General features: G+C 39.2%; 1 protein-coding gene across 3 annotated transcripts in view; it reads left to right on the forward strand.

The window, feature by feature from the left end:
- LOC124254210 (pyruvate kinase PKM-like) overlaps window positions 1-25141 on the forward strand; it is a 57879-nt gene that overhangs the window by 20644 nt on the left and 12094 nt on the right. For 2 of the 3 annotated variants that reach the window (XM_046688099.1, XM_046688101.1), the window contains exons 2-6: window positions 16252-16353; window positions 18387-18478; window positions 20008-20133; window positions 21980-22166; window positions 23411-23553. In XM_046688099.1, the coding sequence (XP_046544055.1) occupies window positions 16252-16353; window positions 18387-18478; window positions 20008-20133; window positions 21980-22166; window positions 23411-23553 (650 nt within the window). Of the gene's footprint in view, window positions 1-13641; window positions 13712-16251; window positions 16354-18386; window positions 18479-20007; window positions 20134-21979; window positions 22167-23410; window positions 23554-25141 lie in introns of those variants that run through there. The other variant, XM_046688100.1, reaches the window with a different exon arrangement.

Genomic DNA, 25141 nt, shown 5'->3' on the forward strand with positions numbered 1-25141 from the left:
GAATGGATGACACGAATAAAAATTCCGCACATACGGCAAATATTCCATCGAACAGGAACAAATACCGTAGGCCTAACCTATTCCAGTCATTACTGAATGCAAAATGAACTCATCCAACTTGTCAACATCCGGGATGCCTACTAACTTCAACTTGGTTACATGATGACTGTAACTTGGCTACTAACTGTAACTTGGTTACATGTTGACTGTAATCTGGTTACATGCTGACTGTAACCTGGCTACTGACTGTAACTTGGTTATATGCTGACTGCAACCTGGCTACTGACTAACTTGGTAACATGTTGACTGTAACCTGGCTACTGACTAACTGTAACTTGGTTACATGCTGACTGTAACCTGGCTACATGCTGACTGTAACCTGGCTACTGACTGTAACTCGGTTACATGTCGACTGTAACCTGGCTACTGACTGTAACTTGGTTACATAGTGACTGTAACCTGGCTACTGACTAACTGTAACTTGGTTACATGTTGACTGTAACCTGGCTACTGACTGTAACTTGGTTACATGTCGACTGTAACCTGGCTACTGACTGTAACTTGGTTACATGTCGACTGTAACCAGGCTACTGACTGTAACTTGGTTACATGTTGACTAACCTGGCTACTGACTGTAACTTGGTTACATGCTGACTGTAACTTGGCTACTGACTAACTTGGTAACATGTTGACTGTAACCTGGCTACTGACTAACTGTAACTTGGTTACATAGTGACTGTAACCTGGCTACTGACTAACTGTAACTTGGTTACATGTTGACTGTAACCTGGTTACATGTTGACTGTAACCTGGCTACTGACTAACTTGGTTATATGTCGACTGTAACCTGGCTACTGACTGTAATTTCGTTACATGTTGACTGTAACCTGGCTACTGACTGTAACCTGGTTACATGTTGACTGTAATCTGGCTACAGACTAACTGTAACTTGGCTACATGTTCACTAACCTGGCTACTGACTTGGTTACATAGTGACTGTCACCTGGCTACCGACTAACTGTAACTTGGTTACATGTTGACTGTAATCCGGCTACTGACTGACTGTTAATTGTTACATGTTGACTGTAACCTGGCTACTGACTGACTGTTAATTGGTTACATGTTGACTGTAACCTGGCTACTGACTAACTTGGTAACATGTTGACTGTAACCTGGCTACTGACTAACTATAACTTGGTTACATGTTGACTGTAACCTGGCTACTGACTAACTGTAACTTGGTTACATATTGAATGTAACCTGGCTACTGACCAACTGTAACTTGGTCACATAATGACTGTAACCTGGCTACATGCTGACTGTAACTTGGTTACATGTTGACTGTAACCTGGCTACATGCTGACTGTAACTTGGTTACATGTTGACTGTAACCTGGCTACTGACTGTAACCTGATTAATGAAGGTAACTTGGTTACATAATAACTGAACGCTTTTTAACACAAGATTCATTTAGAATCATCAGTTCGCATTCTGGGGAATCTACAATGTATTTTCCTAAAAAAAAATTAAGTAACTTTCACACATGATAATTGCTTCTTGATAGCCACATGATTTGTTCCATATGGAACAAATACCGTCAAGGAAAATCTTTTTTTCCTTTCCGTTCCCCCCACGCCCCAATTTTTAAGATCACCCCAACAAAAAAACCCTCTTTTAGACACTTTATGATGTGTGTGGAAGTTCCTCTTTACCCGGAATAAATTCTGTGTGTGCGGAACGAAATAATTGTTCCGCATGCACTATTACAGGAACAAATGTTGGAATGAAAAGTTCCTCCGGAACTTTTACTATGGGGGAACCAAATCTTTTTTACATTCGCACCATGAAAAGGCCGTATTAGAACAGAGGTTTGTAGGAAGAAATGACAAGTAACCTCTGTGGGAAGAGAATGATCTAAACCTATAGACATTACAACAACAAGCTACAGATCGTCAACAACGGAAGGTAGATCACCATACTAAGGACCACAGTGTCTTACGGTACGTTTACTTCCTGCACGGACCCTAGCTGGATTTACACCGTCACTTCAACCACTGGAGATTGTTTTATTTATCTATTTACAAAACATATTTATCAAAACATTGTAAACAATTCAATTTCTTTAAAAAACAATCATCATAAGATAATTGACATGGTTAAAATGATATTTCACTGTTTTTATGCTGAAATATTGATCCCTTGCGATGGAAAACTCAGTAGAGTCAAGAAGGACATGCTTGACCATGATACAACCTACAGTATACATTGCAAGTGTGGTTATTGGAAGTTATTAAAATGCAGTTGATTTTATACAGATTACCAAGAGTATACAGATTACCAAGAGTTTTCTAAATGCCACTCTGCTACCAGATTATTGGCCTTTATCTAAATGCTGCTTTCAATGTGAGCAGATATAATTGTTTTGCTGGATGAGACGAGGAAAACATCTGCCAGACCAGATTCAGTTTCAGTTTTAGATTTAGTTATAGGTTTAGAATTCAAATTCTGTTCTGGAATACTGATCAAGATTAAGATTTTTGTTCAGAATTCAGATTCAGTTTCTGATTCAGGTTCAGATTTTGTTTCAGATTCAGATTCGATCAGGTTCAGATCCAGATTCAGTTTCAGATTCAGTTTCAGCTTTTAATTTAGCTTTAGGTTTAGAATTCAGAATTCAAATTCTGTTCTGGAATACTGATCCAGATTCAGATTTTTATTCAGAATTCAGGTTCAGTTTCTGATTGAGATTCAAGTATAGGTTCAGATTTTGTTTCAGATTCGATTCGATCAGATTCAGATTCGATCAGATTCAGATTCAGTTCAGGTTTAGGTTCAGTTCAGGTTTAGGTTCAGATTTTGTTTCAGATTCAGATTCAGATTCAGATTCAGTTCAGGTTTAGAGTTCAGATTTTGTTTCAGATTCAGATTCGATCAGATTCAGATTCAGTTCAGGTTTAGGTTCAGTTCAGGTTTAGGTTCAGATTTTGTTTCTGATTCAGATTCGATCAGATTCAGATTCAGTTCAGGTTTAGGTTCAGTTCAGGTTTAGGTTCAGATTTTGTTTCTGATTCAGATTCGATCAGATTCAGATTCAGATCAGGTTCAGATTCAGTTCAGGTTTAGGTTCAGTTCAGGTTTAGGTTCAGTTCAGGTTTAGGTTCAGATTTTGTTTCTGATTCAGATTCGATCAGATTCAGATTCAGTTCAGGTTTAGGTTCAGGTTCTGTTTCTTGTGTTCAGTAATATGCATTGATATTATCTGGTGTGCAATTTACAATGATCATTTTTACTCTCACTGAAATGTCAGTGGTGTGCTTAAAATATGTTAAACTGAAAACTTAGACACTTTTTTAAATTTCTAATAAAAATAACTCTGTAGTTCTAGTAAGCAGTCAATAATAATGATACTTTCGCCCAAATAAACTGGACAAATATATGGTGGCTGAGCCAAATAATATGCTAATTGTATAGTGTTTCAGAATCAGTTTCTGATTCAGTTCAAGTTCAGTTTCAGATTCAGATTCAATTTCAGATTTAGATTCAAAGTTGATTTCAGATTAAGGTTCAGATTCAGATTCGGGTTCAGATTAAGATACTTTTTGTATGTTCAGATTTAATTTCAGATATAAAAAAAATTAAACTCTTTTTCTGTGATGAAGTTGTGTCATGTTGGTAGAATTGTCCCAACCTCGGATGTGTCCAATTTCAGTTATCACACAAATGTCTGAATAACTAGTTCTGTATCTATGCAGGGCATGAAACTCCCAAAATATCAGCCAGACCACAAGGCTGGTTAGATGTAAAACTTGCCAGCCCTGAACAGAACTTACCTGCCCGCAAATAATATAGGTTTGATAAGCAACACAGTTTATCATCCAAATGGAATTCATTTATTTTTATGAGTGAATTAATATTGATTTATTATCCTGAAATATTCTGAATATCTTCATATACATGTCTTAAGTTTAACCCAACCTTCGGGCAGGAGAATTTGAGAATCGGGCAGTCCGTGTTGAAAATAACCCATACTGGGGGGTCGGGCAGGCAGGTAATTCGAACGCTGATCTGTGTTACTCTGATACTATAACGGTAATGCTATTTTTGAGGGCATTATCATTTGCAGAATTCCCGAGGTCTTCCATTAACTGCCCGACGAAGGAGTGCAGTTAAAAAAGACCGAGGGCTTCTGCAAATGATGATGCCCTCAAAAATAGCATTACCGTTATTATTGCTAAAATACATGGAATTTGTGTTGAAAAGAAAAAGGAAACAATGAAGGAATTTGACTGTAAGTTTACTCAAAACCAACTTCTGACGGGGTTGACTGCCCGAATGCAATTATGTCATCGAACAATTCATGTGACGTCACAACAGAAAGTGACGATATTCGATCTTGGCCTTTGACAAGACCATAACCTGCAACATGTCAAACTATGTTAGTGTTTGGTTTTCGTCCAACAACAACGTTAATAGTACAATTGTTAAGGTTAGCACCAACAAGAAAGCCAATATTACTGCTATTTAAAGCGGGAATTTGGGTTGCTTTGACTTGTTTGACCCAGAATATCTGCCAGTCGAAAGCCAATGTCGAATGAACCATAAGCCCACGCACCCACTATGACGTCACTTGACAACAGAACTGACAGTGGCCAGTCGTTAAGGTTGAGTGGTCCAATATCATTTGCAGCGGCCCGCAAATTTCTGATAATGGGAGGCCTGTTTCATGATAATTCCATGTAATTTAGCTATAAAAACGTATAATTTTATGCCCAAACGGCATATTCTTCCATGTGGAAAACGTCATACTGATATATTACATGACTTGTTGACAATATTGCCATAAATATTTTAATCAGTAATCAAACTCTGATGTAAACTATTTTTGTCAGAGAAATATTTTTCCAGTTCAGAGTCAGAAATAACATCTTTTTGGGTTACGACATCTGACATAATGTTTTCAAGCAGTATTTTTGGTCATGGTAGTAAATCTGTGAGATGTACTGGAATATATTTCACCTCTCCTGACAGTAATGTTGCTGGGAACAGAATAGATATTCCGCACCAGTTGGCAGCTATATTAGTGGTCCGAGCAAGCTAATGAAGCCATATTTGCATCTGTTGTGTTAATTGATATGTGCAACTTGTTCCACCGACATGATCAGTACATGTGTTTTGTATTTATCACGCTCGCCAACCTGTATCTGGGACTCGCAGTCGGCGCCAGCAAGCCTTGATAAGTAGGATTCAGGCTCAGCTAAAGGATATTGGAGATCCGGGTTAGACCCATGCTTGTTGTAAGAGACGACTAACGGGATCGGGTGGTCAGACTCACTGACTTGGTTGACACATGTCATCGGTTCCCAACTACACAGATCGATGCTGATGATGTTGATCACAGGCTTGTCTGGTCCAGACCCGATTATTTACAAGCTGCCGCCATATAGCTGGAATATTGCCGAGTGCGGCGTAAAACTAAACTCATTCACTCACTCACTATAATGTAGTAAATGGGTAGTATGAGTTGATTAACCTTCTAGTGCCACTCTGGCAAGTTGTTATATTCTGCCAGTGGAAAATAAACATATAAAAAAAGTAAACGAAACATAAACAGCAAAGAGAAATATTAATTTCCTTTATGGACACTAAAAGAAGGTAAATGATTCACAAGAAAATCGAAGGGAATAGAAACTGAAAGGTGTTATCAATCTCAATAAGGAAGAAGGGAAACGAAACTCCTGGTGACCTGACATTCATGGAGATTGAAACTGGATAGAAAATATTGTTCTTGCTGGCACAACTTTATTCCAGTGTGCACACTTTAATTCCAATGTGCACACTTTAATTCATATGTGCAGACTTTAATTCCAATGTGCACACTTTAATTCAAATATTCATACTTTTAGTTTTATTCCAGTTTATTCACTTTAGTTCCAGTGACCACTCTTTAATTGTAATGTGCACACTTTAATTCCAATGTGCACACTTTAATTTTAGTTGGCTCACTTTAATTCCAATAAGAACACTTTAATTCCAACATGCACACTTTTATTCAAGTTGGCTCACTTTAATTGCAATGGTCACTCTTTAATTCCAGTAGGCACACTTTAATTCCAGTGGGTACACAAGTTCCAATAAGCACCTCGAAGCATCTTTATGAGTGCCATGTGGCACACTTGAGTGAAAATATGTTTCTGTTCCTGTTTGGTGTTGGTGTTGTAGCCAAAATCAGCATACAGAAACATACTCTGGGATGATTCCATTCTGCATTGTCATTTTCTTGATAGGAATTGGATTTTCCGATTCACAATACTACTCGCGACAAGTCATTACTGTAATACTGTAATGCCCTGAATCTTCCGTCCTGCTGAAACTCCACTTCATTATAATGACATTATCTGTTTTTTCTAAAATTCTGTATGTTCCAACTCAGTGAAAGTCTAACCAGCTTCTAGGAAAGGCTGACCCCCCACTAGTGGTGTTCCAATTAAGTGAAATAATCGAAGATTGGTCGCCGTGATCAAACGACCAAGCAATCGATCACATTTTTCATAATCAAACACAAACAATTTTGGAGCTACTGTTTTAGTCTTTGAAACACTTGACGATAGAACATATCTTAGAAGTTGTCAGGGCCTGAAAACATGTTTAATTCTCAGAAAACTCACTTCATTACTGAATATTTTTTAAGACTCCAGGAAGTTTTTGTTCATGATATATTAGTCATCACATCAAGTAGCAAGTTGCATCATTTTACATGGATGTGAACTTTGCAAACACAAGTTTCGCAATTTCTAAATAAAACAAATAACAACAGAGATATAATGTATTTTCTTTACACTTATCTGCAATCACAACCAGGGTCTCCTTTCACGAAGCAACCTTTACTAAGGTTAACCTTAACTCCTATTCTTTAACATTGCACTAAGGTTACCTTAGTGACTTATGATCACCTTAGTGCTTTGTGAAAGGAGGCCCTGAACCCGGAAGATCTGATAAATGACGCTAACCAATATTTTTTAATGATTGCTCGTTGGTTAGGAACCACTCATCAATTGTAAGATTTCAACCAATTGTTGACCATGTGCCTGTGTTTATACCATTCCAGAAACATCTGCACTGTGGTGGTTGATGAGGTGGACTTGGGGGTAGGGGGGAGGGGGTGGTGACTGAATTTCCTACCTCCTTGTAGACTAACGTTTAGTCACTGAATACATATAATTTTAATAGTAACAAATAAACCCATTTAAATTGAAAAGGAGCCCCAGTGAGAAGGGAGATTCCTGAAACGGGAAACCTAGACTTGCTTCATGTAGAGCTTTAGCATTGCAGGGAGGGCTAGGCTGTAGGGAAAATAATGTGGTTCAGGGACTGTGAGACAGACTAACCTCCTCGATGTGCTTGATAATGGTGTTAAATTTTACCGACACCAAAACATGACTCTCACTCTAGTAAAGAAGTTGTTCATCCATATATTGTTATCCTTCCTTTGGCTGTCACTTGATGTCATGAAGTGTGTTCTCCACCATTCAATCTATATTATGTTTCATACGGTCCATCTTCATCAGTTTTCTAAGCACCAGTGGATTCTCAATGGATATGGTGTTAGGCAGATGAACAGACAGGTTTTGGGTTATATTTCTGCAATGCCATATATTATTTAAGAATTGATTTGATGATTGGCCCCAGATGAGTTTAAAAATTTGATTTGTGTTTTGATATTTTTTCAACTGTATTTTTGCCCCCTTAAACATCAAGTGTGAAATTGGCAAAAAGAGGAAACGGATGTTTGATCTGCATCTTGTTGTTATGATCTTGTTCACATTATTAGGATTGTAGTATTACATTTTTTGTCCGAAGTATTTAGGCTGCAAATACTTGTTAATATTGAAGGGGTGGGGTGGGGTGTGGGGGTTGGTGGGTTGGGGTGTTTTTGCCTATTGTTTAAAGTGTTCACTCAGCATGCTGAAGACTCTGGTTTGATTCCCCACATAGGTACATAGAGAATCTCACCTATGTGTCTTTTGATATCAAATGTATCACCACAATTTGATAAACTTACAAATAATCAAGGCTTGCTGAGGATGTTTTTACTTTTATCAACAAGTGTTGATATACCTGATATCAGTAGACACGAGGATGAGACTCTATTTATCATTAAGAAATCACTCTTCGTTAGTTTTCAGTGAAAAATATACATCACTGAACACGGTTCTGCCATTAGACTTGCGGTGCAGCGATGTCGTAGCATTGTGACGTCATCAAGTTTATGACATCATAGCATTGTGAGTCATGTAATTGATGATGTCATGGCTTTGTACAAAATCTACTGTCAAAACAATATGTCCTAGGAGATATCGTTTGATCTCACACAATCATTATTTCCTGTGGAACACAGTTTGGGATGATAAATTGAGATACTAAATCTTTCACGAGTTAAAGGTCACATGCAACCAAAAATCCCAAGCATAATTAAAACACAATTATCACTTATTCATGACATATGATATACATTGCTGATTATGAAAAAATAAATAAACAGAATTATAAGCGTACAATCGCAAATCAAAAGTGCAATATTTTGTACTACACTCAAAACGAAGCACCCGGGATACCGAACCCAGTCACTCAAGTGTAACAAAGTCTTTCATTGGCTGGTTCATTTGCCGATACGCTCGGCGCTCTTTGTTTATGGCGTATAAGCCCGATAGGTGTTAAGTTCAAATTGCATGTGGTCAATGATTGAAGTTGTGTATTGCATATTGTCATTAGCAGACAGACAGGTAGACATATAGGTGTCAATAAAACAGACATTGGGTTTTGTCTGTGACAGAGGCTGCTTATCGCAATCAACATGTTTTTGTTTTTTATGTAACGAGTAGATTATTTACTTGTTTGTGTACACAACCAAGATTAGACTACTCCTGCTCTCGACCTTATAATCCGGGGATGCATCCTGTTTCAAGCTCCGCGAACCTATTCACTGTGCATGCTTTATGAGCACAGCGAAACATATCTGTTGGCAATATTTGTCAGATTTTTCTTATTGACACTTTCCTTCATAATTCCCCAAACATTTTCTATTGGATTTAGGTCAGGGCTATAGCTTGGCCAATCTAATAATGTGATATTTTGGATCCGAAACCAGGCCTGTGAATGCTTTGAACGATGTTTTGGGTTGTTGTCTGCTGGAAAATCCAAACATTTCCATAGAACACGTGAGCAGATGGAAGTAAATGTCATTCGAGAATATCTGTGTACCGCTCACTGTTCATATTCCCTTCAAATACACGGAGGGGCGTTGCCCCTAACACAGATATGCCACCCCACACATTAAAATTTCGGACTGTACTTTGGGCGCTGATACGAATATATATCAGTTTGTTTGGTCCAGAATTTCAGTGTATTAGGAAACAGCTACACAGAACTTTCATCTGAGAAAATCACATTGTCCCAGTTTAAATTTCTATGCTGTAAGCACCAGTTCAACCTTCGCTCCTTTTGTTCAGGTTTCATGATCGGTGATGGAATTCCTCGACTTTTCTGCAGCTCAGTTCTAATTGTCTCCTTACAGACAGCCACAGTTCCTCTATCAATCATATCCAGCCTTAAGTTTTCTAAACTCCTTCGTTTGTTTTTAGAAACAAGAATACCAAGCCGCCTCCTGTCACCGATGGTCAATTTTCTGGGCCTACCTGTGCCTCCCTGGTGCTCAATGCCATATCCATTTGCAATATTTTTCAAAACACGATACACAGTGGACAAAGGGATGCCTGTTCTACTTGAAATCACTTTAGCTGATCTGATGTCCTTGTTATAATACTCTAAAATCAACTTCCTCTTCTCTAAATCATCCATACTGAGGATCACTGAAAATGTCGTCTGCTAGCAAGTAAACAAAGGGGATAACTCTTCACAAACTAATGAAAAAGGATTAACGGAGTTGTCTCTGTTGAATGAAGCCAAGCACTTGATAGCTGGCCAAGGTTGTTTATACTAGAAATCCAATTAAACATATTCCTAAAATTCTCAATAATTTCTGGTCATACTATAAAATGTGTCAAGGCTATTTCTGGTGTCCTTCCACCGTGATATTGGGTGAATATTATTAAAAGCGGTGTAAAACCATGCTCACTCACTCACTCCCTTCCTCCCCAATATTGACCAGTTCACTTATGTTAAGCGACCATCTTTGTTGACTTTTAAACTGTTGACACAAAAATGTACTGATTAAATGCCCTGTGGCAGAATGTATGGGCTGTACAAAAGGATAGATACCGACAATTCCCACACCTACGACCTGACTGAAAAGGGTGAGGTGACCCAAGAATCACATGACACGACCCAAGCTCTCGCAGTGACATGACCTCCAATACAGACTAATGGGGCTGAGTGGTAAATCTGTTTGTTTGTTTGTTCATGACAAATGTCTGGCTTGTTTTACTCACACTGACACGAGTGTTTGTTTGTTTGTTTGTTTATAACATACTGCACCAGTAAGATTAGGGCACATGTAAACCGCTGGTGATTGGGACACAAATAGACTGTCTCACAGTCCAGAACCACACCATTCACCGTTCACCCATCCCTTTCTGCAGTGGAAAAGTACCAAATGAAGCAAGTCTAGATAAAATTTCCAGTAAGATTAATGGCACAGGTAAACCACCGATGATTGGGACACAAAGTCTCAGTCATAGTCCCAAACCACATTATATTTCCTTCATCCATCACTGTATATACAGCAACAGTCCCAAATGAACCAAGCCTAGATTTTCCTAGGGTTCAAGAACCTCCAGGTTTCTGTGACTCCTGTTTAATTTATACTTCCCATCAAAAGTTTAGACTCACTGAAAACACTCACTATACTTTATGTATATATATGGTTACATCGAAGATTGATTTCTCCACTAACTTGGGGGAACCAACTGCAAACCTTATGCAGATGAATTGCACGAGGATCATGCATCAAATTGCTGAAAGTTCTGTACTACACACTAGGGGTTGTGACAACACTGAAAGAGTCTGCAAGTAATGTTGGCTCCAGGGTTTTATACCCATTTTCACAAGTGGGGATCGACCCCAGGCACCTTTAAACCCACTTACTACAAACCCATGCTTTTAGAGGGGCGCCTTGGTTATATTTATCTCTATGACAAGTAGGCAGCTTTTGTCATTACAGCAAGTGCTTCTACACCATGCCCCACCATTATTAGAGGCATTCATTTGCAGCGAGTTATCATTATGGCTAAATCTGTGATTTTCTTTAAAGCTATTCTTACAAATGTTGGTTTCACATAGTTATATTTTAGGAGATTGAATTAATGCTTAATTTGCGTACCATGGCACGGTAACTATTAAGATGGCATGGATGGAATATTTTCTTTGTGCCCTGGCGGCATGGCTAAAATTGTTAAAATAACACTCGTAACGATTCATTTAATGGAAAATACGATAGATTTGACCAAAGGAAATGATTTAGCATCCATGATTTTGCACCCAATCAAACTATCTATTGGCGGCACTCTCCTTCTCACAGCTATACATGGGTGTGGCAATTTTGAATACCAGTGCACATAACAGGAAGTCCCGTTTTGGATGATAGCATTGTTTGTGGGTAGGTTTATAGGTCCGGGATAAATGAAGTTGAACTTTTCTTGCAGTCTTGATAGTGTTCAGGAAATCCAGCTCTCAAGTTGACAGGTTTACATGATTTTAACATATTTCTTCTGAAAGGGTATGTAAGTCCACAAACATTCAAAGTAAATTCAAACTCTCCACTATTTGTAATCGTAGAATATGTGTCTTTTTAAATGTAGATTTGTCTAAATTGTTAACGGCTGAAGGGATGGTGTATATCCATCTAGGGCCCATGCACTGCAAATGTACTGTAAGCCCCCATGGTTCCTAGTATGGTGATCTACCTCCAGTTGTTGGCAATCTATAGCCTGGTTTTACATTGTCTTGTCATTTCTGGTTAAAATGTTTTCGATTTAATTACTAGTTTTAAATGGATATCTGTGATACACTTGTAGTTTTACTGTTCTTCGTCAAAGTGCATGTATTTTCTAATTTTATTGATCTCTAATATAATTATTTATTGTTCTCATCACTATATGGCTGAAATTTTGCCGATGTGACAATAAATATTAACTCACTCTCTCACTAACAGATTTCTTAAACAGTAAATTGAAATAACATGAGTGTTGTGATGTTTTAAGTTTAACTGAATCATAAAAAGGTATGGGCTTGCTCATTTTCACAGAGACACACCTAAATTATCTGCATTTCAGTTCCTGATTTGAAATAAAAAATGTTGTCTATTTTAAGCATCTGGAGTTAACCTATAAAGTGAATTAGTGAGTGAGTTTGGTTGGCAATATTCCAGCAATATCACAGCGGGGGACACCAGAAATGGGCTTCACATATTGTACCGATGTGAAGAATCAAACCCAGATCTTTGGTGTGATGAGCAAACGCTTTAACCACTAGGCTACCACTAGACTGAACAATAATACAATAATACCAATTAACAGTCACCAACTAAACAAACAAGCTAACATTGACCCAGATAATCAACACACCACATACACATTTTGTAGCATGCCTACAAACTGATATAAATGCTTATATTGTCATAAATCGCATAATTGTAATTTGCATGTGGTACCTCTAGAATCAGGAATATAATGTGACACATCTGAACTGCAATATTTGATTAATATACATTAGCAAAACTGCAAAATATATGTTTCCACAACAATGATTTCCTGGCACATTTGGTATTGTTTTCAAGGAACAAGAGATACCGTATTTACTCTATTAAGCACCTGATCTCTAATACATACTGGTCCTCTAATAAGAGCCAGGGGTAAAAAAGAGTGCCAGGTCTCTAATAAGCATTGGGTACGTTTTTTATAAATGTATTCTCCCTTTATCCAAAAATAGAATCATTAAGGAATGGTCCATAACTTTGATGTAACGCTCCCAAACGCTAAATTACGATACACCCAGTAAGTGCAGTAAGCGCCGGGCCTCTACTAAGCGTTGGGTACGATTTTTATAAATGTATTCTCCCTTGATCCAAAAATAGATATATTAAGGAATGGTCCATAACTTTCACGTAAGGCTCACAAACACTAAATTACGATACACCCAGTAAACACAGTAAGTGCCGGGCCTCTACTAAGCGTTGGGTACATTTTATAAATGTATTCTCCCTTGATCCAAAAATAGATTCATTAAGGAATGGTCCATAACTTTGATATAACGCTCACAAACACTAAACTACGATACACCCAGTAAACACAGTAAGCGCCGGGCCTCTAATAAGCGTTGGGTACGTTTTTTATAAATGTAATCTCCCTTGATCCAAAAATAGATTTATTAAGGAATGGTCCATAACCTTGATGTAACGCTCACAAACACTAAATTACGATAAACCCAGTAAGCGCAGTAACCACCGGCCTCTAATAAGCGCCAGGTCAGGAAATCTGTTGAAAAAGCGCTCTGGTGCAAGGAAATACGGTACTCAGATGATGCAGATATAATTGTATAAAGGATAAATGTTTAAAATGGAATGGTATAAGCATTCTTTTGTTGGTTCATCATATCGCAAGGAACATATGTTGCATCAAGTAGAATTGAACAAACAGTTATGGCCGAGATACAATGGCTGGATGGAATAGCATGAACAGTGTGTCGCATGTCTTCAGTGGTAAGTTTATAAATATAATTTCACAATCATTCATTTTTGAAATAGCAGTTAGGTATATTTGCTAGGGTCCAATCCTGTACACTGAAACATACCCAGGGCTTTACCTCAACTTACAAACGTGGGTGACCCAGAGTCTGCCAATTCTAAGTCTTAATAGTCCTTGATGGCAAAATGAAGGTCCAGTGACGTAACAGTAGGGCTGCGCAATATAACCAGTTTACCGGTATTTACCGGTTCAGACATGAAAACGATAATGCATTATGACATTGATTGAAAACCGATTTTGACATGCATTCCTTCTGAACACTGAAATCTTTGATATTTCCATTTTTAATTGTTCTTTTCCCTGATTCATTAGTGCCAAATGTTACTTACATTTTTATTTTGTCATGATTAAAAGTTTTTATAAAAGGTTAATCAATCATAATGATTTTGTTGTGTTTTTGCTTTATAATCAAGCATTAACTCGATTATAAGTAGTTTTTGTTAAAAAAATATTCCTTGCAATATATTGCAATACATATCGCAATATATGCTTCCGCATCGCAATATATGGCAATATGAAAATCCTCTGCAATGCCCACCCCCACATAACAGTGTAGAGAACTGTACCTTCTGAAAATTTCTTGAGAACATGGAATGAATCATAGATCATGTGGAGTGATGGGTGACATGATGCACGTAACTGCCCAGAAAGAAACAACCAAACACTTAGCAACGTCACAGATGTGTTGTGGGTACAATGAATACAATTTGTGTGTCCCTCAGAACGCAGTGAATTGTTTTTGTGAGTCCAATCTCTACATTTGTGCGTATTGGACGAACATTTACGAATCGCGTAAAACCCTGATACCTCTGTACATACCTGAAGCAGCTGTGCCAAGAACAGCTATGGCAGTTTTACTGTTAATTTCTAGGGGGCTGGATGGCTAATTTGACTATAGCGTTGTAATTCCTATGTAGAGTTATGTCCCTTGGGCATGCCAGGAACTTATGACATGTCTCAAGGTTGTCACAACACACGTCTATGCTTGTGGGTTCACCAAAGTGGAAACATGTGCGTCCAATATAACATCTGCCATTTTTTAAAGAGGGAGTGTTCATTGTTTTCCATTATTTTAAAATTATGTATTTTTGTGTCTTTGCATGTACCTGTAAATCAATATTTATAAAATTATAGGTGTGTAATCAATGGCCATAGTGATTCTTTTTGGGGATATGCTGAAAGTGTTATGTCATAGTTTATGTACTGTGCATGCGCACACATACAAAATTTGAGGTGCCTCCACATCTGACTTTATTTCAGACATGTTCTTTTATATATGATGACCAATTTTGGTGCTTTTATCATCAAATGCACAATTCATATGGAAACTTGATCTCAGCTGCCTCACCAGGGTGGAAATAAGCCATTGCCTGGACGTCCCTTGTTTCTTCCAGTCGGAACCTCTCACGCTGTACCAATGTCCAGTTGACTTTCCAATGTTAATTATGTTATTTATTTAAAAATCAGCAAGAAAACGGCCGGTATAACAAAATCATCAGGGCAAGTGAGTTTATATGTGCCACAGGGTAGTACACTAACCAATTTGTTATTTCCACCCCTGCCCACTACATATGGACTTCCCTTGTGGCTATTTCTGAGAACATGCATAAAATTTGCTTTTCCTGTGTTACCTGACACTGATATAGCAACATCATGTGATAGCATGTGTAAACCTCAGGGTAAAAGAACCTTTTACTGTTAATTTGATATTTACCAACATGTGAAATTTGTTTTAAAATACTCATGTAGCTAAGCAGATAACATGTATTAGCAAATTCATTAATTTGATAACAAAAATATGTACTAATAGTAGGCAGTCAGGAAAACAGCAAATACAAACCAAAAATATGAAAAATGGAAATCTATGAAAACACCTGAAAACAACTGGAATGGATTTATTGCATTAGAAGGGCAGAGGAAAATCTGTGTGTGTGTGTCTCTGTCTACCTGTCTCTGTCTGTCTGTTTCTCTTTCTGTCTCTGTCTGTCTGTCTCTCTGTCACTGTATCTGTCTCTGCCTGTCTGTCTCTGTCTGTCTCTGTGTCTGTCTCTGTCTCTCTCTGTCTGTCTGTCTGTCTGTCTTTCTGCCTCTGTCTGTCTCTCTCTGGCTCTGTGTTTGTCTCTGTCTATCTCTGTCTGTCTGTCTGTCTCTGTTTGTCTCTGTGTTTCTGTCTGTCTGCCTGTCTGTCTGCCTGTCTTTCTCTGTGTTTCTTTCTGTCTCTGTCTGTCTGTGTCTGTCTCTGTCTGTCTCTGTCTGTCTGTCTCTGTGCCTGTCTATCTCTGTCTCTGTCTGTCAGTCTGTCTCTCTGTGTCTGTCTGTCTGTCTCTGTCTCTGTGTCTCTCTGTGTGTCTGTCTCTGTCTCTGTCTGTCCGTCTGTCTGTCTCTCTGTCTGACTGTCTCTATCTTTCTTTGTGTCTGTGCATCTGTCTGTGTGCGGGCATGCATGCATGCGTGTGGTGTTCTAATCAACATTAATCCCAATTTCCTGTTTCAGGATCATACAAGATGTCGGGGAGTCGACTTCAGCATATGTGTCAGCTAGACATAGATGCAGACTGCCACGCCCTGAAGAGAACCAGTGTCATCTGCTGCATCGGTAGGAGGAGACTCTTTGGTGCCAAGCTTGTTACAATCAGATCTTGGCAGTAACTCTAAGTGAACACCTCCATCACATAATCAAAAGACCTGTGAAGACCTGGGTTAGAATTGGTGTTCAGTAACCCATGCTTGTTGTAAGAGGCGACCAACGGGATCGGGTGGTCACATGTCATTGTATCCCAACTGCGTAGATCGATGCTCATGATGTTGATCACTAGATTGTCTGGTCCATACTCGATTATTTGCTCGACTGCCTCCATATAGCTGGAATATTGCTGAGTGCGGCGTTAAACAACAAACCAACAACAACATAATCAAAAACAACTAGAGTAATCTCCCCTTGACAGTTTGCAAGTTTGGATTGATTGAGTATGGTTTTACGCCGCTTTTAGCAATATTCCAGCAATATCATGGCGGGGACACCAGAAATGGGCTTCATAAGTTTGCAAGTAGTGCTGTACCATCTTGAACTCCAAGGCTAAGAGTTGGGTGGTTAGCTTCAGTGCCTTGACTGATAGCAGTGTTTAACCATCCGAGATGAAAATAGACCGTTCGGAGAGTCGGGCAGGTGGAATTTTAAGCGCTGCTGATAAGCGTGTCAACATACCATGGCGTAGGTTGTTGCTCATAATGTTAGTCACAGGTTTGTTTGGTGGAAACTCGAATATTAACAGATTGCTGTCATATGGTTGAAATGTTGCTGTGTGCAGTGTTAAGCACCAAACAAACATTTGAAACCCCATTCTTGAAAAGTACTGGTCCTGGCAACTTTTCACCAGTCTCTCTGTCAAAATATTCATTGCATTACATAAGAAATGTACCATGGTTCTATAAACCTTACTGTTATCATCAACTTAACAATGGCGGAACACACTTAGCATAATTGTTGGAATAATGCACTTATGTTGATATTTTGCTATTCAAACACTTGAAAGTGAGTGAGTGAGTTTAGTTTTATGCCACTTTAGGCAATATTCCAGCAATATAATGGTGGGGACAACAGAAATGGGTTTCACACATTGAACCCGTGTGGGGAATCAAATCCAGGTGTTTGTAAGTGATGAGCTGTAGCTTTAATCACTAGCCTATCCGACCGCCCCAAACAATTGAAAGAAAAAGAAGTCCACCTGTCAACTATTTGAAATGTTTAATTATGTTCATGTAATCCAGGGGTTGGAAATACTGCCTAAGGTATCGGATATTTTCATTTTGTTGTTTGAATCTTACCACCATTACTTTACACAAGGAGAGGATTTTAACATTTGGATGTTCCCCTTGGCCATATGCAACTTTAGTGGACTTAGGAAGAAAAGAAAGTCTGCCTGCAAAATCATAAACAAGTTATGTAAACTTATAAATTTAACTTTAGAAACCAAATCAACAAATTATTTTACCTGCACAATACATGGACAAATTGTCACCTGATGTTAAAAGTGGAAGAGGTGTAGGGCACAGGACCTCGTGTCTTTGCGAAGATTAAATATTTAAAAAATTAAAAATGTTTTTACATGACCCCCGACTCGAAATGCTACGCAGCACAATACATTATGGCAAGGACGGACACTTCTGTGCACCCAACCCGCCTGCTTTGTCGATCGCTACACTACCATTGCATGCAATCGATTAAAACTTAATGTAAACATAATCATGGATGATTGGCCTATCGATCACCACTCATGACACCTACCAATTCTTTATTGTTATTTCTGCAAGTCGATAGAAACCCGATTTTGACCCCCAACTAAACGATCTTGACACAAATGAATAACGATGTGTCCGCACAAAACAGGGGTGTGGTGAAGCAAGCCCACTGCGTGATGAGCAATCGGCAAAAGCAGGCGGGTGGGGTACACTGAAGTGTCTGTCCTTGTCATAATGTATTGTGCTGATGTAGCAATTCCAGTCGGGGGTCATCTCAAATGGTTTATATTCTTTTAACATCTTCAATCCTCGCAAAGACACGAGGGCCTGTGGTGTACCATACTTGTTACAAGTCTTTGCGTAAAAATGTTTATTTATTTTCCTTTATAGGTCCATCATGTGATTCGGTTGACATTCTTCAACAGCTGATTGAGAAAGGAGTAAACATCTGCTGTATTAACATGGCACATGGGTCCCAACAAGTAAGTTACAAGGGAGGTAATTTGGTTTAATTAGTGCATGCTTGCCTGTAAAAGTTTTCAACATTTCAACTCAGTTAACAAACATGGCTTAAAAAGATATGTGCCTCTGGAAGGTCAAGCACAAGGATGACAGTTGTGCTTCTGGAAGGTCAAGGACAAGGATGACAGTTGTGCTTCTGGAAGGTCAAGGACAAGGATGACAGTTGTGCTTCTGGAAGGTCAAGCACAAGGATGACAGTTGTGCTTCTGGAAGGTCAAGCACAAGGATGACAGTTGTGCTTCTGGAAGGTCAAGGACAAGGATGACAGTTGTGCTTCTGGAAGGTCAAGCACAAGGATGACAGTTGTGCCTCTTGACCATGAACATTAGGTGTTAGCTATGGATCAGTTGTTTGAATAATTTGTAAACTTCGTCAATCTGGACATTACAACAATTATTAATTGCCAGTATGTCCAATCAGAGACCATATAATAGATTATATGGTCTCTGGTCCAATCGATAAGGTACTCTTTGCATTATGTGTGCAGTTTTCAAACATGAAGCCTGTCCCTCAATTTGTAAAAAACCCTTTTGATCCCCAGTCAGTTTACTCAGTTGCATTCCATCAAATGAAGCTACTCAATGTTGTCATCAATACTATACGTACTGTTGTCTTATTTGTATACTACTATACAAGAAATGACTGGATACACTCAAATATTTACAGCTTGAAATAATTGATAAAAGTGGTGTCAAATGTGCTTACATGTTATTGTGTTATTATTTTATTTTGCTTGCATGTTATTGTCTGTTATTATGTTATTTTGCTTGCATGCTATTGTGTGTTATGTTATTTTGCATACATGTTATTGTGTGTTATGTTATTTTGCTTGCATGTTATTGTGTTATGTTATTTTGCATGCATGTTATTGTGTTATGTTTTTGCATGCATGTTATTGTGTGTTATTACGTTATTTTGCATACATGTTATTGTGTGTTATGTTATTTTGCTTTGCATGTTATTGTGTGTTATTATGTTATTGTGCATGCATGTTATTGTGTGTTATATTATTTTGCTTGCATGTTATTGTCCATTATTATGCTATTTTGCTTGCATGTTATTGTGTGTTATTATGTTATTTGCTTGCATGCTATTGTGTGTTAGGCTATTTTGCTTGCATGTTATTGTGTTATTATATTATTTTGCTTGCATGTTAATGTGTGTTATATTATTTTTCCTGGATGCTATTGTGTGTTTGACAATTTTGCTTGCATGCTATTGTGTGTTATTATGTTATTTTGCATACATGTTAGTGTGTGTTATGTTATTTTGCATGCATGTTGGTGTGTGTTATGTTATTTTGCTTGCATTATATTGTGGGGTATGTTATTTTTCCTGCATGTTATTACAATGCTCAAAATATTAAATCCATTGTCTACATATTCTGTATGGATATCAATGTGCTGCAGTCTTGAGGATGAAAATGTTATTCAATGAATGTTTAAAAAGAATTTATTGGAGGGTTTTACTGACATCTTGTTTTTTTAAGCAACACCGGGATACAGTTGACAAAATACGAGAAGCCGAAAGCCTTGCGAACAAGAAACTCCCCAAAAGGGTTGCCATAGCGATAGACATATCTGGACCAGCCATCCACATAGGCAAGTTAAGATCGGTAAGAAGGGGAGTTAATGGTCTTTACAGGTTACACAACAACAAATGTTTTCCCATAGACTTCTATACTAACCTTTTATTTTTTATTAAATTATCCAGGCTATCAACAGCTATTCCAGGTACAGATGGGTACAGTCAGGCCTTTAAACTACAAGAAAACACAATTTCTGGCCAATTTGTCTGTCTCATTTTCCCAGCACAGGAAGCGGAACACATCAACCTCAGTTCCGCACCAAATGTCACCTACTGGAAAATATTTGTACACACAATAAGCATGAGTGATGGTGAAACAAAAGACAGCACTAAATTCTTAAAATTGTGGTCAGTTTTAAAAAGCATAAACATCTCACACTATTTCATCCAATCACAGCTGGCACATGTCTCTGTCTCTCTTCACTTGTTTACATACGGTCCGGCTCAGTGAGCAAGCGATTCTCATTTAGTGTAGTGGAACCTATATGGCCTGGAGGCATCTCCTGCCCAGTAACATCATCGCTGATGGAGTTGCTGCTGTTGTTGCTGCTGTTGTTGAACTGTTTGCATTAAGATGTCCATGTGTGAGCCAGTGGTACCATAGTGAGCCATCCTTGGCTGGAAGCATCAATTTAAGCTCTCCTGGGCCCACTCCCAAAATGAACTGACTTGCTGTAATAGAACATTAGTACTGCTCAAAGTGGTGTACAACCACCCTCAGTCACGATTGGGAAATGGGTTGTTGAAATTGGCTAAAATTATGATTGTGATATTGTTTAATAAGTACTGCAATATACATATTTGACTTAAAAAGTTTGTTCAACCAATAACTTTAAAACTTTTGGTTGGATTGTCAAGACAGGTATTTATATAATATTTATTATGATATGTTTATTCTTTCAAGATTTACATTAATTTACACTGCCTCCGTGGTGTTGTGGTTAGAGCGCCGGCTTGGAGTCAGTATAATGTGTCTGAGTGGGGTATTCCTGCTTCACTGCGGCATGGTATCTCAGTGGGCTAGCACTATAAAACCAACTTCAGTCTGGGCTAGTACAAGCAGCCGCACATACACATACACACGCATGCCGTCATATGAGCCGAAATATTCTCAAGCACGCGATGTTAAACCCAATTTCACCTCACCTCACCTACATTAATTTACACCCTGATTGGGTGGTCAGACTTCGCTGACTTCGGTTGACACATGTCATCGTGATCCCAATTCGCGAAGATCGATGCTCATGCACTGGATTGTCTGGTCCAGACTTGATTCTTTACAGACCGCCATAGCCATATACAGTGAGACCCGGATACCCGGACCCCAGATATTCGGAAACCTCGATTTCTGGTCAATTATCATAAAATTCAATTATCATCTCTTCACGATATGCGGTTTCCGTTCCTGGGCCGGAACTTTTAACAAACCAACCATTTAAATCAACACAAAATTGACTCACTTATCCACCGAAGCTTTGATCTTACGCTGACCGTATGAATAGAAGCGTGAGTGTCCCACATCTTGACACAAGAGAAGGTCTGCTAATCCGAATTAATGACTGATCAGCAGGGTATTGGTGGTGATTAGTAGGCCTATCTGACACTGAATGAATTGTAATTGGCAAATCAAAACGACCATGCTGTTTTGGAAGTGATTCTAAACCAGAAGTGTATGCTCGCTACCATTTCAACACCAAAGCCTCGATGACAGAAATCCAGATATCCGGATATTCAGTTATCCGGACGATTTACGCAAAAACGAATGTGTCCGGATATGCAGGGTCTCACTGTAGCTGGAATATTGCTGAGTGCGGCTTTAAACAACAACCACCAACAACTGTGGCATATATAACATAATTTGTTGCTACAATCAGGAACTTGGAGGCTCGATGGTTCTGAAGGGAGGAGACGAGGTGAGACTGACTGGGGACGCCACCTATAGGGATTCATGTGATGCAGAGCACATCTACGTCGACAGGGACGAGTTGATCAGAAGAGCTGTTGTTGGAGACACCATCTTCCTTGAAGACGGCCCACTCAGTATCACAGTGAAACACAAAGGTAGGTTCATTGAAAATAGATCAAATCTTCGTGGAGGATGTTGGGTATTCTTTCAACTGGATGCCTATTAATTTCACATCTGGTGTGCTTTGTCAGGTAAATCCTCTCTGGTTGGCTTTTATTGTAGGCCTTCTCTGGAAGGTTTTCTTTAAGTAAACCATTTTGGTAGGTGTTCTCTGGTAGGCTTTCTCTGGTAGGTTTTCTCTAGTAAGCTTTCTTTGGTCGGCTTTCTATGGTAGGCCTTCTCTGGTAGGTTTTCTTTGGTAGGCTTTCTCTGGTAGGCTTTCTCTGGTAGGTTTTCTCTAGTAGGTTTCTCTCTTGAAGGTTTTCTCTGGTAGACTTTCTATGCTAGTCTTTTATGGTAGGCCTTCTCTGGTAGGTTTCGTATGCTAGTCTTTTTTATGGTAGGGTTTCTCTGGTAGGCTTTCTCTAGTAGGTGTTCTCTGGTAGGCTTTCTATGGCAATCTTTCTCTGGTTGGCTTTCTCTGGTAAACCTTTTCTGGTAAACCTCCCGTGGTAGGCCTTCACTGGAAAACCTTCTTTTTGAGATCTTCTGCGGTAGACCTTCTCTGCTAGGCTTCCTGCGGTAGGCTTTATCCAGTTGGGCTCTGATCAGGGTACCTTTAGTGGTTCCCTAAATGGGAGTTTCTGTTAGACCTCTGTGTGGCAGAGAATTCTTTTAAAGTGCCTCTGTTTGATTTCCATGATGGTCTTTCTATGCTTGCTACTTTAATGAATCAAGACTCAATCAAATTCCAGTGAGAAGGAAAGCACATAGGCACAGTGGAGGAGTGAGTGAGTGAGTTAAGTTTTACGCTACTTTTAGCAATATTCCAGCAATATCATGACGGAGGACGCCAGAAATGGGCTTCACACATTGTACGCAAGTAGGGAATCGAAACTTGGGTCTTCGGCTTGACAAGTGAACTCTTTAACCACTAGGCTACCCCTATGCCACCTCATTGGGGAATATAGTGCACACAAGTCATAGAGTGAGTCCGCACTCAGCAATATTCCAGCTATATTACAGCGGCCTGTAAATAATTGAGTCTGGACCAGACAATCCAGTGATCAACAGCATGAGCATCGATCTGCGCAACTTGGAATGGATGACATGTGTCAACCAAGCCAGCGAGCCTGACCACCCAATCCCCTTAGTCGCCTCTTACGCACAAATCACAATGAAGTATTAACAATGCGTTGAAGTAATCCTTGTGACATCTTCATCCCTCTTCATCCCCCAGGCCCCGGGTACCTGGACTGTACTGTGGAGACAGAGGGGGTGCTGCAGGACTACGACGAGTGCCACTTGCCAGGGATGTTGTCTGGGAAACAAACGTTGGCAGACAAAGATGTGGATGACATTGTATTTGCACTGAGAAATGAGGTGAGAACCTTTGTCAATATTGTTTTTATAAATTAGGAATTATTAATAAGACTGACATTATAAGTTATCACATCGTGTCGAGGGAAATACGGGGTTTTATCAGTCCCAAGTAAGGAATACAACCTCACGAGGGACTGATAAAACCCCGTATTTCCCTCGACACGATGTGATAACGCATTTATCTAGCCGAATGTTTTGCTTCAATTTCATTCTCAGTTGTTGTGGCAAAACGTTTCCTTGCTGCCATGTTGACACCAGCTGATCGATTGACCTCAATGCGCACGTTACTAAAGGCTTGGCGATGCACGCTTTCTCACTTCGCGTGGTCACCGAGGCGTGGCGGGATAATATGACTTTTGTACTCCCTGCTCGCAGATCGTGACGGGTGTACATGGTATTTTATCAGAGTCACATGAACCAATCAAAACTCGACATTCTGACATGAGGCTGGATAATGGCACATGTCATCGTATCATATTCGATCAATGCTCATGCTGTTGATCACTGGATTGTCTGGTCCAGACTTGATTATTTACAGACCGCTGCCATATAGCTGGAAAATTGCTGCGTAGCGGCGTTCAACAACAATCAATCAATGATCAGACTGACAAGATTCTCCAGTGTAGCTATAGCAGGCATTAAGATTCATAAAATACTTCATTTGTATCGACTCGTGAAGATCCGGGTTAGAATATTGATCTTCAGTAACCCATGCTTGTCGTAAGAGGCGACTAACGGGATCGGGTGGTCAGGCTCGCTGACCAGTCTCAGTAAACTTAGGCTCAGTATTATTCATTACACTGCTAAACTGAGTCTAACAAAACCTTGTGGAAGGTCGCGTCATGTAACCTTTTAAACTGACCAATCACAACACAGCTTAACAAATCGCAAAAGTTAACATTTGCTCATACCGTTTGAACCTTTATCTCAAAACTCGAACGATTCCAAATGCCATTTGCTGTACGATCGCTTCCGAGGGATACACGCAATGAGTAAACAGTCGCTGAAAATAGCGTTTTTGTCAATATTCAAGAATGTCATCTTGAGAAATATATGCAAATGGTAACCATGTCATTAGAAACCCATAAGGGTATATACTGCAGGTAAAATATCTGTGTTTTATGCGGATTTTCGTTTGTTGATAGATCAGTTCCAGCGACCAGGGAAGAGAAAATCCAAAAACAGTTTTGTAAGTCCCGCCGAACCCTAACAAGTAGTCGTTGTCTGATTGGTTAAATCCGTTCGGCTGTCTCGCTTGGACGGTCATAGGTCGCTCAAAGGTTAGCTGACGCGACCTTCTACTAGGTTTTGTTAGACTCAGTATAGCAGTGTAACGAATATTGCTGAGTGTGGCGTAAAACAAAACTCACTCACTCATTTGTATGGAGAGAAAGTCTGAGCTTTATGCGATGCCATTCCTTTGTCCATCACCCTTTTTCGCCATGGTGGTGGTTGTTGGCGTTGATGAGAGCAGCATCCCTCTGTGTGTTCGTCTCATCAGAAACCATTTTATGAATAAATCTGCAAATTCACAGGCTTTTCCTTACAAATTGTGGATCCTGTGGAGGTCCAAATCTGACAGCAGCCA

This window comes from Haliotis rubra, unplaced genomic scaffold (genome assembly GCF_003918875.1).
Source record: "Haliotis rubra isolate DU_JTF1 unplaced genomic scaffold, ASM391887v1 Scf568, whole genome shotgun sequence".
Lineage (NCBI taxonomy): Eukaryota > Metazoa > Mollusca > Gastropoda > Lepetellida > Haliotidae > Haliotis > Haliotis rubra.